Source organism: Plecotus auritus (assembly GCF_963455305.1).
Source record: "Plecotus auritus genome assembly, chromosome: 11".
NCBI classification, from domain to species: Eukaryota; Metazoa; Chordata; class Mammalia; order Chiroptera; family Vespertilionidae; genus Plecotus; species Plecotus auritus.
This window is the reverse complement of record NC_137777.1, coordinates 5,181,279-5,197,321: the sequence shown is the minus strand read 5'-3', so window position 1 is coordinate 5,197,321 and position 16,043 is coordinate 5,181,279. Positions and strand designations below refer to the sequence as shown.

At 51.4% G+C, this 16,043-nt stretch overlaps 1 protein-coding gene across 4 annotated transcripts in view; it reads right to left on the bottom strand.

The window, feature by feature from the left end:
* Positions 1-318: 318 nt before the first annotated feature.
* The window catches only part of ADCY8 (adenylate cyclase 8), a 145,040-nt gene continuing 129,315 nt past the window's right edge, over positions 319-16,043 (bottom strand). For all 4 annotated transcript variants that reach the window (XM_080646997.1, XM_080646998.1, XM_080646999.1 and 1 more), the window contains 5 exons: positions 12,744-12,902; positions 9,559-9,705; positions 4,366-4,458; positions 2,711-2,825; positions 319-892 (listed from right to left, as the gene is read on the bottom strand). In XM_080646997.1, the coding sequence (XP_080503123.1) occupies positions 408-892; positions 2,711-2,825; positions 4,366-4,458; positions 9,559-9,705; positions 12,744-12,902 (999 nt within the window). In that variant the 3' untranslated portion in view covers positions 319-407. The remainder of the gene's footprint in view (positions 893-2,710; positions 2,826-4,365; positions 4,459-9,558; positions 9,706-12,743; positions 12,903-16,043) is intronic.

Here is a 16,043-nt window from a genome sequence, read left to right as displayed (position 1 = left end):
GAAGGAAGGGAGTGCCCAGCGCCCCCTCTCCCTGCACCCAGGAGGCAGCCTAAGACCTGGGTCTGCAGTAGCTACTGTGGCCCTGGGAACAGCACCCAGTCTAGCGGGCGCCCCCTGCTGGCTGTTATTATTCCATTCGATCAAGTCTGTCCTGCCCTCACACCCAGCTGTGAGCCAGCCTCTCACGGTCAGGAACTAGGCCTTATTTTTGCTTCTCCGGTGAACCTACAGGAGAGATGACCCGTCCACGTTGGTGGCCAAAGAGCAACTCAAATCGCGTCTTCGACCCAGTGCCTTCAAAGACCAACGAGACCATCCTTGTTCTAAAAAAAATTAAACATTTTTATTAGTATATTTATTTTATATATAAAAGAAATACAAAAAAAAGGAACACAGAGGAAACGCTTTTATGGCAAGTCGGACTTGTCGGGGCCCTCGGCCTGGGCGCCGGGCTCCGGCCCGCCGGGCGTCAGCAGAGTCCGCCGGGCGTAGTGGCCCTTGATGCCCGAGCTGTTGTTCTCGTTGAGGAGCTGCTTCTGCCGCTGCCTGTTGAGGGACTGGACGAGGCCCAGGACCACGGCGGCCAGCGAGTACTGCCCCGGCAGCCTCCTCGGGGGCAGGATGAACGGGTTGGGCTGGACCCTGCCCAGGAGAAAGTACGTCTTGATTTTCCCCTCCTGCTCGCTGATGCCCTTCACGTAGATCTCCCCTCGGTAGTCGAAGGCGAAGCCCTGGTCCTTCAGGATGAGGAACGTCTCCTCCGGGACCTGGATCCTGCCGCTGACCCCCGTGCTGTCCATGCGGCTGGCCAGGTTCACGGTTTTACCCCAGATGTCATATTGCGGCTTCTTAGCGCCGATGACGCCAGCGACCACCGAGCCGTGGCTGATGCCTGTGGGGGAACCAGAGGGAGCAGGAGATGAGAGAAGAGGGACGTACGGCCACGAGCTGGCCACACCCACCTGGGGTAGCGATCATGAAGGGTGTGATTTCTGCGGGTAGATTCCAGGGTCCCAATTCTGTCCCTCATCAGACATGTGACCTTCATCACTTACTTAACCGATTTGGATCTGTTTAAAAATATGTATTTTTATTGACTTCAGAGAGGAAGGGAGAGGGAGAGAGAGATAGAAACATCAATGATGAGAGAGAATCATTGATCGGCTGCCTCCTGCACGCCCCACACTGGGGATTGAACCCACAACCCAGGCATGTGCCCTGATCGGGAATGGAACAGTGACCTCCTGGTTCATAGGTCAACGCTCAACCACTGAGCTGCACTGGCCAGGCTGGGCCTCACTTTTTTATTATCTGTCAAGTGGAAATAATAAAAGGAAGATGAAATGAGATGATATAAGCAAAGCCATTGGCACAGTACCTGGCAGCCAGTGGGTGCTCGAGAGAAGAGGATTCATATTCTCCCACGGACGCTGACTTAGCTCAGTCTGTGGGACGCCAGGTTTACTGACACTCGGCATTGCAATGACTCACCCAAACTCACAGAGCTGGTCACAGTGGACCACAATTCAATCCCATTGGGGAAATAACTTTCTGACACCGAACTCTGCCAGCGGTACCCTCTATCACATCGGGTTGGCCCTGACCTCAGAGATGTGTCCCGAATTTATGTAGAAGGCCCTTTCGCTCAGGCCTAGAGTTCCGCTTTGCTTTCCCGCTCCGATACTGTGACTTCAGAAAGGACACGCAAAGCCCATGGGAGATGTTGGAACAAGCCCCGAGTACCCCGTCCATAGATCAAAAACATAAAGCGTAATTCCTTTCAGTGCATGAACAAAGGCGCGAGGCGTTCCTTAGATCAGAAAAGTCAGACATTGGTATTTCTTGACCTTTTTTTACTTGAAAGCTGCTAAGGGAGCTTGGTATTTGGTAAAATGGCGCCGCAGCCAAGGGATCTAACACCAGGGCTGCAGCGACGATGGCTTTCGATCGCATCCTGGCAGCCAGAATGTTGCTGGTCTCGCAACACCCAGGAGGTGCTGCCGGGGCGACATCTGGGCTGTGTGATCTTTAGTCCCCCCTTTCGGGCTGAGTTTATGCGTCTGAGAAATGGGAATGCGGACCAGAGCAGGGGCTTCCTGGTGCTTCAGGAGGCCCTCAAGGCTCAGCAGAGACACTGAAGAAATTGGCATGTGATACGATAAAAGGTGACTATTCACATTGCGTGACCGTCGCTGCGTTGTCGCTAAATCACAGGAAGAGTGAACCACGTGAAGTGCCCTGAGGCTCTGCTCTCTGCCTGCCCTGCCTGACATCCTCAGGAGCAGGCTCCTGCTTTTGCCTGAAGGCATTATCTGGAAGGACCAGTACAGTGCCTGCCCGCTCGCTCGGGGGACAGAAGTCAGAATGAACTGACTGGTGAGTCAGCTGCTTCTCTGAGCAAGGCCCACGTGGGAGGGATGCCGGGCAGGAGGTGGGAGAGAGGTTGCCGTGGTCAAGTGTGTCTTGGTGTTTCGGTCAAGTGTCTCTTGGTGTTTCTGCACCCGGGCCAGTGTCCATGCCTGGCCTCTAGCATCTTCGGTGAGAGGCAGCCAGAGAAGCCTGAGCCAACCCTGTCCCCGTCTTCGGCAAGGTCATGCCAAGGCTGCGGCATTTGCAGGAAAGAGCGCCCTGGCTCCATGCCCAGGCCTGGGAGGGCCTGAGGCTACAAGGCCAGGCAGCCCAGAGGTCCCCAGTTGCCACAGCTACTCACCAATCCGGAGCTCGAAGTTGTTGAACGAGTGCTTGTTGATCTCCTGTATGCTCTCTGTCAGGGCGAGCGAGAAGTCGGCCAGGGCGCACAGGTGTCCCCACTTGTCTTCACATTGCTGGGGAGCGAGAGAGGCACTCATTGTCCAGCAAGCGTGAGCATCGGGCGAGGGGCCTGCCCTGCGTCCTAACCCCACCCCACGTCCTAACCCCACCCCACGTCCCTTAGAGGAAGTACCAGGTGTGCGGCTCCCTGCACATTCAGGCCCTCCATGTCCACAAACACAGGACCACAGGGGGTTTGCACGAGAGAGTAAAATAGGTGTGGATCCTCGTAATTCTTTCCCAGACCTACCCCTGTCTATTCAGGCTGGTGGGCCGAGTTCCTGTCCATGCTCACTGGTGTGTGTGTACATTATGTGTAGTGTTGGGGGTGTGCGTGTATGCATGTGTGTATATGTGTGTGTGTAGGTACATTATGTGTAGTGTTGGGGTGTGTGTGTATGTACATGCATGTGTATACACATGCTCCTATATACATATGTGTAGTGTTTCCACTCTAGGAACCGTGTCTGTTTCCTTTGAGGTGCTTCACTCACCAAACTCCATAGCCTCTGAGCCTCAGTTCTGTCATCTATAAAATGTGCTGAGCGCCCTGGCCCTGCCTGCCTCACAGGGAGTGGATGGGACTGAGCTCTGTGCTCTGATGCAGCCGAGGCTGGCAAATGGGTTGGGAAGAGGGCCAGGCAGCACAGATTTCAGGCTTCATGGAGCACAATTCTGGTGCAACTACTCGGCTCTGCCGTTGTAGTTTGAAAGTAGCCGTGGACAAAGTACAAGCAGTGAGTGTGGCTGTGTTCAGTGACATCTGATCTGCAAGCATAGGTGGCTGGCCAGACCTGGCCGTAGGCTGTCCCAGGGACCCTGCTCTGGAGCGCCAGGCACAGGGACCAGTTCCTAGCATGGTTTTCTTGCCAGACAGTTACCCTTGGAATAATTCTAGGTGTTTAGTTGGAAAGAAAGCAAAGGCAGGATGAGAGAAGGGATGAGGATTCCTTCTCTGGAGTCACTTAGACTCATGTCCAGGTGACACTGATTGAGGACCTGCCAGGGGCAAGGCCTTGCATGGGAGCATGACATTATCTGGGGTGATTCATCCACTAACCCCGGCAGGTGGATGTCGGTGTTCCCGTTTAACATGAATGCCTGGCACACAGGCCTCACTCAAAAGAGCAGGAGCTATTGTTACTCTTGTTGTTGTTATTATTACATGCTACTTTTGGTCCTGAATTTGGAGGAGAAAACCAAAGCAAGAACAACAACAACTAAAAACACAACAGGCTAGGATCAGGGGGTTAGCAGCACCCACAACTAAATCATAATCAGGGAACTTCTGGCCCTGATTTTGTTCGTCACCTGAACAGAGAGGTTCATAAGGAAGCCAAGAGGGTTCTCAGTCTTGAAGAAGCATTGCTCCATCCAGTGGACTCTGCTTAGCTCAAGAGCAAGATGCGTCACACAACTGGAGTATCCGGTTCATCGGATGTTTTCCCTAACCCTCTCCAGCCTCCTGGTGATGGCAGCCTCACTGCCTGTGACAGTGTGCCAACAGTGAGGCCCCTGCCAGAGGTTGTGGCTGAGTTCACAGATTTCCCTTACCTGCTTTTCAGGTGACAGGCCTGAGACAGCCATGTAGGTGCTGCCAATGGTCTTGATCTTTTCAATGTCTTGAAACCGGTCTTCGCCGAGCAGCTGAAACAGACCAGGCAACGGTGTTAGTCCTGGTGTGTGTTCTCCCAGCAGCCCGGGGGTTCTGAGAACAGCCCCCTGGCTCACGCTGAAGATGCCCTCCTACAGGCTCATTCAGAGCTCCAACATATATTTATTGAGCACTTGCTAAGTGCCAGACACCAGGATGGGCATGACCAGATACTCATCAAGGATAGATCTGTTGCTATGAATCTTCAAAATAGACAAAGCTACCTTAAACTCGCAATCCATCAGCACATCCTTTTGGTTCTATTTTCAACATGCGTTTGGAACCCTTCTCTGCCAGCTCGCTGATCTAAGCCCCTGGTAGCGTATACCTTGTTTATGTATCACCATCACTTACCAGCTCCTGCCCTTACCCCACATGCCCAGCATGGAGGCCAGAGACATCCCATTCAAATGTGCAGAACCCTCCTGTGGCTTCCCCTTCCACTCAGGGTCAAAGTGAGTCTTCCCTGAGACCTTCGGTCTCCTCGCTCACTTTGCTTCAGCCACACCAGCGTCCTTCCTGATCTCAATGAGCCAGGCCTGCTTCTGCCTCAGGACCTTTGCTTTGCTGTCCCCCTGATGGGATAGTCTTCCCCCCAAGGAAGACTGCTGCTCCCTCACCCTCTTCAAGTCTTTCCTCAAATGTCATCGCACTGGGGTCTTGCTGACCACCCCATCGAACTGAACACAACATCCTATCCCGGGGGCCACCGACATTATAAGACGAGGAAGACGAGAAGGAACTGGCAGAGGAGACTGGTGGAGAGTTGACAGTGCAGTGAAAATAAACACATGAGTTGGCAGAAGACAAGAGAGGAAAAAGGTGTCCCAAGAGCGAGGCGCAGTCTCCCAGGTCAAGTCTTGCCGATGGGCTCACCCCCGTGCCATCTCCTGTCTCATGGCTTCAACAGTCTCTTGCGTCCCCCTTGACCTTCAGACTCTTATACCCATTTGCTAAGCGACACCCCAGTTACAGGTCTGACAGGCATCTCTCATTGGCCATTCCCAAAGCCACGCCCTCGGTCTTCTGTACCTACCTGCCATTTTCCCAGATGTTCTGGATAAGACCTCACAACCCACACCTAATCTGTCAGAAGTGCCGTGGCTCCGCCTTCAGAGACCCCCAACTCCGTCTGTCCCACTGCCCAGGCCACTAGCTCAGGAGCCAGGTTCAAAACACACCTCCCGTCCCCAAGTGTAAACTCTGGCCTCTTGCTTCTTCTTGTCAGCAGCTCTTTGATGTAACTCCTGGTTCTCCAACTCTTTGCCTCCCTGTAAGATTGTAATATCCTCAGCGGCTCCTGCCAGCCCGGGGCTGGGGGCGGGCAGGCAGGTGGAGAGGATGCGGTGGGATGTCTACAGACCATGTTGCTACAGGCATCCTCTCAAAATTAAGCCGGAGCTGAGAACCTTGGAAAATTCCAGCCCCAGAGAAACTGTTCTGGGGAACACGAAAAACACAGGCAGGTGCTTTTGTGATTTGCTTTAGTGTGTGTGGGTGTGCACGCGCGCGTGCAACTTGGTTCACAGCTGAGGCAGCCTTTGTTCATTACTTTTGTGTCTTGAGCTAAAGAGAAGCCTCTGCTCTGAGCTTTGCCCTGGCTGAGCATCTGCCAAGTGCGCCCGGGCAGCCTGCCTCTCCTCAACCTGAGGCCATGACTGACAGGTGCCCTCAGACACCGCCAAGCAGCTTTGGTCTCTGAGCAGCCCTTCCTTCGGCTGTTGATACTGTAGCCCAGAGGTCTCAGCATGCCCTGGGCTGCCCACCTCCCTCCCCTGCCTCCTGTAGGGGTTGTGGGGGAGGAACTCCCCTCTTCTCTTCTCTTCTCTTCTCTTCTCTTCTCTTCTCTTCTCTTCTCTTCTCTTCTTTCAGAACTGCTTGGCTGAGGGCCAAATTCATGCCCAGGCAAAGCTGCCTCCCCCTCTGAAGTCAGGAGGCAGCAAGAGTCTTCATTATTTCATCCAATATCCACGCAGCACACTTATCTACTGTACAGCTAAGAGCATCTGCGGGCATAATGGGTTCCTAATCGCCTCTTTATTAATTCACTCATCTGCGTGGCACAGGGAGATGCAAGGGGACTCCTCAGCCCTGGCTGCCAGGGGCTGGGGGGGGGGTGGCGGGGGGGGGGGCACTGCTGCAGACCCAGCCTTGGAGCTCGTGCTCTGTGCTCCATGCAAGGCCGGCTTTCCCCTGAGCCCTGAAGGAACTGGCCTGCTCTCAGGTTCCTGCGGCCACGGCTCAGCGAGAGGAGCAGTGAGCCCCCGGGCGGGGCAGGGCGGGCATCGGGCTCAGCCAGGGCAGAACCTGGAGGGCCGCTCTTGACCCAGAGAAACAAGGCACGTCTGGGTCACCCAAGGAGAGTGCACAGCGCTTGGGGCTGGCAAGCCAGGAAATGTCTTCTTCCTCATCCACAACATTCTCTTCCCTCTTCTTCTTTCTCTGCCCTTTCTCTTCTACTTCCGCCCCTCCCACCTCCCCGCTCCCAAGTCCCCGTTCTAAAGATGACAGCCTCCTGGACCAATCCCTTCCCTTAGTCTCACCAGCTTCTCTCTGCAGACAAACACCTGTCTCTACCACCAGGGGCGCTGTCCTCTGTCTCAGTTTTTGGGAAGACAGCAGGGTGTTTACAATTCAGGGAACAGAGATGCGCATTTAGCAAATTTATGTTTTGCAATTTAAAAACATGCTAGTGAGCCCTTTCAGGAGATGGGTTGCTGTGGAGTTGAAAATAAAACAGTGCCTCAAGTCTCAACCTTCAGTCAGATGATTGATTGTTAATGGAGCTATTTTCATTTTTTTGCTTGAGAGTATGTTTTGGGCGGTACTAGTCCTTCATCACCTTCCTATTAGCCAGTTGGTTTCTGTTTCCCATTATGTAATTAGTTAACAGAGCATCCGTTATGAGCATGTCTTATGTTCTAGGCACCGTGCTAGCCCTGGGGATGCCCTGGGATCCATGAGAGTATACTTTCTATCTGCCTGGCATGAAGGATGGGAATGAAGGTGCTGTTACCGTGGAGTCGCCCTCCACCTCCCCGCATCTCACCGTACATTTACCACTGACTCCTCGTGCAAAGACAGCTCTTGGCCACCCTGTCTCTCCGTGGACTGTGAAGCCCCGGAAGGCAGGAAGTGATTGTGTCACTTATCTTGACCCCCACCCCCATCCCTAGGACATCCGAAATGGCCATCATTGAGTTTATGGTCACAAAACCAGAACCATGAAATGCCCCTTAAGTGGGAAACAGTGCAACACAACGATTAAAAACCAAAACAGTATGGAGGACCTGGGTGCCCATTCTGGCAGTACCATTTTAATGGTGTGGTGCCAATCGTGGCAGTACCATTTTAATGGTGTGTGATCTGGATACTCGTGGTGCTTCCGAGGCTCAGTTTTTCTTATATGTTTAAAATGAAGGCTAGCCTTGCTGGTGTGGCTCAGTGGTTGAGCATCAGCCCATGAACCAGGAGGTCACTGTTCTATTCCCAGTCAGGGCACATGCCCGGGTTGTGGGCTCGATTCCCAGTAGGGGGGATGCAGGAGGCAGCCTATTGATGATTCTCTCTCATCATTGATGTTTCTATCTCTCTCCCTCTCCGTTCCTCTGTAAAATCAATAAAAATAAGTTAAAACGAAGGCTAGCAATTCCTATCCTGTGGGTTTGGTGTGGAATATTGAAAATGGCAACGTGTGATATGTCTATAGGGATTTAATGGGATGGGTATCTTCCCAGAACTAAGTGGCTAGTGGGGGAGGAAGACCTGTACACTGAGGGCTTCAGGCTCCATGGTGGAAGGTTTTTTGAGTATAAGTTTTTCATTGGAAAAGGAGCGACAATATTTACCTGGCTAGGGGGATTAGAAGAGGCGTCACAAGTAGGGTGGGGGTTGAATTGACTGTTAAATGACTATTAGGTTTTCCTCTGGCCATGGAGTCTAGGGAGGGCAGAGGGTGTGGTGAGGAGGGAATAATCTCTGGGCAGAAAGAGCTGTGTGTGGAACAGCCAGGTGGGCTCGATGGCTTGTAGGTAGCTAGACGGTGCTGGACGGTGGCATGTAGTGGCAGGTTAGGCTGGAGAGGGCGCAGGGACAGTCAGTGCAAAGCCTCAGGTGACCCGAGGAGCTGGCAGAGGGGAGCCACTGAAAGGTTCCGGGTTTCAAAGGGATATGACAGAATTCTCCTGCCTTTGGTCATTGCTGATGGTGAGATGCAGGAGGGACAGCAGTTAGGAGATGGCTCAGAGCAAGAATAGGAAGAAGGGATCCACGGGACTCAGGAGCCAGATGGAATGTGGGGACAGGAGGACCTTGTCCAGGTCATGAAGGAGGTGCTGTTGGTGCCCCACCCAGACCCGCTTCAGGGGGCCACCCTGCAGAATGCCCTAAGGGCTGGCTGCTGTATGCTTTTTTGGAGACTTGCCCAGGCTGGCAAAGCCCCCTGGCTGGTAGGTTATTATGCACCATGGGGCAGCCCACAGCCAGTGGCTGACCAGTGCCGAGGTACAAAACCTGGCCCCCTGGCCTCAGTGGGAAACGACTCCGTGGTACCACTTATCCTCCTGTGCTCCCCGGGGATGGGAAGAAGGCCCAATCTTGCCCACGTCTGTGACTGTGAATCAAGTGCAGCACGAGCCCCCCCCCGCTCCCCCATGTTAGGTGTTCTTCACACTCACGGAGGCTGGACAAAGACAGTCCTGTCTGGAGTGTGCTCGTCTGTGTTCAGGTCTCTGACCAGACGCCAGTTGATGGCTTTGCCTTTGGCACTTTGAGCAGATGGAGACATGTCCCCATCGGTGCCCAGTCTCTGTGACGCTAGTGCCTGAGCAGCCTTGGTTTTGCCGTTTGCCAGCTGTGTGACACTGGGTCAAATTACCTAGCCTCTGAGGCTTGTGTTCTTGATCCCCCTCCCCCTCCCGCAGTGAGAAACAGGAGCATTTATCTCGTGATAATTGTGATGATTAGATCAGATGACATGTTGGTGTTTATGGTGCAGCCTGGAATTCTGTAATGGTCACGGCTCAATGACTAACGTAATGCTGTGACCACAACATTGGCCACTGTGACTGTCAGTTTCCCAGGCCTCGGTTTACCTCATCGAAGTCCGCAATGATCTCATTCAGCAGGCGCAGGCACTCCACTCCTTGGTTATTCATTTCGGTCTGAGAGTAAAAGTCCGCAAACCCCGGGATGGAGGCGAACATCACCCCGACGGCATCATAGGATTGAGAATACAGCTCCTGGACAGAGGGACACACAGGGGGAGGCAGAAACAGTCATCAGAGGTGAGGCTCTGCGAGGACGCTCCCTGTGCAAGCGTGCACCTGCACCCGAGCACAGTACCCCCAGAGAGGACACTGCCATGTCCACACCGTAATCACGGTGTCACCACCATGTGGACCGGGACCATTGAAATGCATGGCCTCCAACTTAGCTGGGCTCAGAGTTCTGACTGCCCATCCCTTTGTCCCCAGCCTCCTGTTCTGTTGTCCTCAATGGCCAAACGCTCACCACATTCCTTAACGTCACCCTCACTTGATCCCTCTCAGGAGATGATCTCTTACTTCACTGAGAAATCTGAGGCTCTTGGCATGCCAATACTCGTACATTTGTCTACATTCATATTTATTGCCATCAACTCATAATTCTGGAGACTAGAAGTCTAAGGTCAAGGTGTTGGCACGTGGCTCCTTCTGAGGCCTCTCTTCTTGGCTTAGGCGGTCTTCTCCTCCCTGCCATCCCACCTCAGAGGCATGAGAGGAGCCCGGGAGGAATGGGCTGAGTTGAGGTTGGAGAGGTGCTGTCAATTGCTGGGCAGGGACAGTGACAGCTTCAGCTCATCCCAAGAAAGGGGACCAAAAGAATAGATATCCTGACCTCACTCTGGTCTCCTACACAGCACCCCTATTAATGACTCTCACCTGGGTGCCAGAGGGTGTGCAGGGTCATTGATGCAGCCCAGGCAAGTAAGCCCCCACCACCAAAGTAAGCAGAGAGAAGGGTGGGGCATTTTCAGGGGACCCGGAAGTGCTCTAGCCACCTGCCTCCACCGTTAGAGACAGCCCATCATTCAACTGGCTCTGATCAGCCGCTTTGAGTGCACCATCTGTTTCTTGCTATTTGGGGCTCAAAGAAGATAAAAATATTGCGAGCCGGGGAGGGAGCAATGAATATAGAAAAGCTATTATTGCCTTACTGCCACCCTCCTCTGGCTGGAAGTACATGTTTGGGCTCTGGAGAGGGTTTTGAGCATCCACATCCTCCCCTCCCCCATGCCAAGAGAAAGACTGGTTCCTCTTTGCTCAGGGAGCTATCTCTGGTCCTTCCTGGCCCAGGCCATCTGATTCGAAGTCCTGTGTTTCTTCTATGAAGTCAAGCCCTCTCTCTGCAGGGAGAAACTAGGTCTGAGGCCTGTTGCTCTTATTGGATCCTTTCATGACATTCAGGTCTCTGCTCAAATGTCACCTCCTTGAAGACAGCTCCCAAAGCCCCCCAATGTCAATGCCACCCCTTCTCACTCCTATAGCCCTCGTTTGGCTTCTGTTCTCATAGAACGATCACTCCGGGCACGAGGTTGTATAGCTATTCATTTTAAGGTCTGCTTTCCCATAAAAACACATTCTTCATATCAGCAAGGACTCTCTTCTTTGCTCACTGTCTGAATGCCAGGATCTAGAACAACGCCTGAGACATGGTCAGCCCTCAGGAAGCATCTGCTGAGCAAATGAGTGAATGAATGGTAGGGGCTGGGGCTGTGATTGGGAGGGAGCAGAAGTAGTGGTGGCTCACATTGATCAAAAAATAATTACAGCTAACCATCTGTGTGCTCTTAGAATGTGCCAAGCACCGTAGAAGCACTTTATGCACAGATGTAAATGTCATAACAATCGGATAAAGTAGGGAAGTAGTGTTACTTTGTAGGTGAGAAAAATGAGGTCCAGAGAGTTCATCACTTGTCCATAGTCTCAGAGAGAGCGAGAGGGGGGAGTCAGTTTTGAACCCAGGGCGCCAGTCTTCCAGGTCCATCATATGGCCTTTCTATACCGAACCTGCCACACACGTGTGCACCCACTATGTTCCCACCTGTTTTAGTTCTCACACCAACTCAACAAGGGTGATATTTCCTCAGTGATTGGATGAGGACAGAAATGGACTCAGAGAGGTCGAGCATCAACTCTTTAAGTATTTACAAAGCCTCAAGCATGAGGAGACATTTTCTGGAAAATGTCTCATATACGTGACGAAGGCTGAACCTCCCATTGGTTTTGCTCAGTGGGGGCTGGCCTGGAAACAGCTGATGACCTGGGGTCTCAGCACCCCTGGCTGGTTGCCATCCTTCCCAGACGAGGGCAGCATGCTCGTGCTCCTCCCCACTGGCCCCAGATCCCGGTGGCTCTGCTGTGTTGATGGAAAAGCGGTTCTCCTTTCCGTTCTCCTTGGGTTCGTCTCGAAGGGCTCAGTGTTTCATCTGCTTCTTCTGGAGGTCATGGGTGACCCACGTCAATATTCCCTCTGCTTTCTTGGCTTCGTCATGAAGCTCTTGTCACAGAGCTCCTGACCTTAGGGAGCCTTGAGGAAACCAGGCCTGAACCTAATTCCAGAGAGCGTCATCCATTGAGGAGGGTGGGTGGCGCCTCAGCCTACACCCAGGAGACTGTCCAGGGCCAAGAGCTGGCTCACCAAGAGCTGGCTGTTCGAGCAGCAGGTTATTCATTCACTCAGCTCCTTCCCATGGTCATTCTGTGGCTGCTTGGATGAGATAGGGACCCTTAGGTCTCACCCAGCTTCATCCTAAGGCAAGGGTCACAGACCCAAATGTCTTTATGCAACAGAAGGTGCAGGATATAGATGGATACATTGGAGAGCCTACTCCATGCCTACAGGCATCCAATCAGGTTAAAACAAAGAAGCCAACCCACCAACCAGCTAGCCAGCCAGCCTCTGAGCGTTTCCCCTGATCATACCTGCCGTTGCCAGTTACTGACAAGCAGGTGATCTGTGCTCACACATATGTAAAACTTTACAATTCCAATTCAGTCTTGCAACGGACATCTTATTCTGTCCATCTTACCGATGTGGGACCCGAGGCTGGGAGGGAGGCGGTGTGTATGTGTCACAGTGCTGGGCAGTCTCGGGGGCCTGGCACCAAGTGGCAGGTATGATCTCCACCGCCACGTGCTCACAGGACAGGGGGATTTTCCCAGAGCTTGGGGTCCATGTGTCCAACTCACGCCACCCACCACCACCCCTTCTCACCGGCCAGACGAGTCTGGCTCACCTCGTTGTCTCGGTCCTTCTCCAGGAAATGGCGGGCCACGTGGCTGGGCAGGATGTTCCGGAGCATGTTCTCATTGTGCTCCCTCAGCTCCTTCATCTCGTTGATCTCCTCTTTGGCCTGAACCCGCCACAGGAAGTCCAGGCGGGCTGTGTACTCCAGCTGCAGTTCAGGGAGAGGAAGAGGGAAACAGGTAGGCTGGCAGGCAGGCTTCAGGCCCACGTGTGGCAGGTGGGGAAGCTTCTCAGGAACCTTCATGAGCAAAACAGAGCCACATCTGGGCATTTGGGGAGGCATTTTGCCCGACACAAGAGATCAGAGGATGATCAAATTTCACAAGGCTGTGTACCTTCCCTTCCTGGCATTATGGTACCTATAACTATAATCGTTTGTGTGATTATCTGATAATGGTCATATCTTTTACTGGCCTGCAGGTGCTATGAAGTCAGGGTCTTTTCCCCTGCTCAACATTACGTCCTTACCATGTAGCCACATGCTTGGCCCAGGGCAGGTGTTCAATCAGTACTTACTGACTCAATGGAGAAGTTATAGTAATCAAGCCAGCTGACACTTAGATGGTGCTTATTATTATTCCAGGCATTGTTCTAAGCAATATACATGTCTTCACTCCTTTCATTCATACAAAAGCCCTCATAGGAATCATTATGATCAATCCTATGAGAAAATGAAAGCAAACATGGTGAAGTAACTTGGCCAAAGTCACACATTAGTTAGTGGGAAGCCAGGATTTGGGCTTCACTCTAGAGCCCAACCCTAGAGTCTGTATAATGCTGGTAGCGGATGGACTTCACTCAGTGATCCTTCAGGCATACTGTGATAAGAAAAATCATTTGATGTACAAAGAGCATTTGTGAGTGCCGACTACATTGTACATGGTAGGCAGTATGCTAAGAAGCCATACACACACACACACACACACACACACACACCTGCATGTATACATACACATGTATCTATGTATACACGTTTTTATTATTTAAATTATTTAAAAGTTGTGATAAAGTACATAAACCTAATTTACCAGCTTAGCCATTTTTAAGTGTACATTTAAGTGGTGCTAAGTCCATTCACTAGGCAATAAGGAAGAAATTAATGAGCCAACAATGAAAGGGTCATGGGTTTAGTTGTGAGACAAGTATGGCTTAGCGTCTTGGTCCCACTTCCAATACCGTGACCTGGGCTGGCGATGTCATCCCAGGTGCCTCGTCTCTGAAAGTGCAAGGACCACCAGTGACCTCGCAAGATTAGAAGAGGAATGACACAGGAAGTTACAGATCAAGCACGTGGCTCCTGGTAGGTCCTCAGACCCATCCGTTCCCTCTTGTCCATCCGAGCTTCCCTTGGTGCTGGCTAGTGGACAACTTCCTTTCTAAAATACCTCACATATTTACCACAGCCTGGCGGATGTCATTATTTCAAAGTCGTTGGCTGTTGAACAGTATACCACACTATTAAATACATGGTTGGGTGCCTTGAATTCAAAGGCTTAAAAAAATCCAGCTCATTTCTTTGTCTTACGTGAAAGTCTCAGTGGATGGCAACAATGTGAAATGACAGAGGCAGCAGGTTATCTATTCAGCAGAATTTGTAATAGCAAAAGCTGGAGACAACCCAAGTGTTCCTTTGTTGGTTGAATGAACTATTGTATGCAGCTATAAAAAGAAATGAAGACTATTTCTCTGTACTTTGATGGACTGTCTCCAAGGTGGAGAAATGTGTGTTTAGTATGCCAGCATTGGTCTCAGGAAGGGAGGTATCTAGATATCTACCCCTTTCTCTCTCTCTCTCTCCCTCCCTCTTTCTCTCCCTCTCCCTCCATATATATATATTTTTTGTTGGGCGGGGGGGGGGGGGCAGAATTTTATTTGTTGAAAAATTGAAGTAAAAAAAATCATTACCAATGAGATGAAGAAGGGAGGAAAAAAAGTGGAGGAAAAGGGATAGAATTTAAACTTTTAAAATTATATGTTGATTTACAAACTTGACTTTTGCATCACGGAAATACTTTACTTAAGTATAAAACTAAATGGATTTTTAAAACTCTGTAAAAACAAACACAACTAAGCAAATGAATCCACATGTAAAACCACACGGAGAGGAGTGAGTCCGAGTTTCTCCTAACACAAGGATTTGATGACACGTTCAGAGAGGGAAACACTCCAAGGATGAAGAGGGCTTAAAAAAACATTAAGCCCTGGCCAGTGTGGCTCAGTTGGTTGGGCGTCGTTCATCCATGCACCGAAAAGTTCCCGGGTTCGGTTCCCGGTCAGGGCACATGTCTGAGTTGTGGGCTCCATACCTAGTAGGGGATGTGCAAGAGGCAGCCAATGGATGTCTTGCTTTCACTTGGATGTTTTTCTCTCTGTCCTTCCCTCTACCTTCCTCTCTCCCTAAAAATCAATAAAAAGCCTTTAAAAATAATCTTAAAACTGTTTACAACCATCCTACTGCAGCTGGTAGTGTTTGTGGTATTAGCACTTAGACTATTGTATGTGAATGGAGGAGAACGCAAATGAGCATTTGTGTTGGTGTCGCTGAGAACTGGAATTTGGGAGAGGGAAAAAGGAGGTACAGATATAAGATAGATGAGGTTAAGTCAGAGCACATAAGATAGATGAGGTTAAGTCAGAGCCTGTGAAGTGAGTGGCCCTGTGAGCACATGATATGAATGTGTATTTCCCAGCTTTGCCCACCAAAGTGAAGGCTGAGAGACAGTGAGAACCCCATGGCAACAAGCATCCTGGTGTTCAGATTGGGTTTCAAAATACAAATTCCTACCAAACTCACACGGCTGAAGTTTAGGGGAGAAAATGTACAAGCCTGGAACATCTTTTCACACCAGAAAGCAAGGAGATTCCCAGAACCTACTGAGATTATGTCGCAAGACTCCGAAGCTTGCAGGGTGTTTGACTCCAAGCTGTGGTCTTACCCCTACACTCTATATACATGACCTCAGTCAGCTGCTGTCTAACTCCTGATAGATGACTATTATCTATTAAGCTAGAGGCCCAGTGCATGAAATTGCACAGGGGTGTGTCCCTCAGCCCAGCCTGCACCCTCTCCAATCTGGGACCCCTCGAGGGATGTCCGACTGCCCGTTTAGGTCCGATCCCAGTAGGTTCGGGCCTAAACGGGCAGTCAGACATCCCTCTCACAATCCAGGACTGCTGGATCCCAATTGCTTGCCTGCCTGCCTTCCTGATTGCCCCTAATCGCTTCTGTCTGTCAGCCTGATCACCCCCTAACCACTCCCCTGCCAGCCTGATTGATGCCTAACTGCCC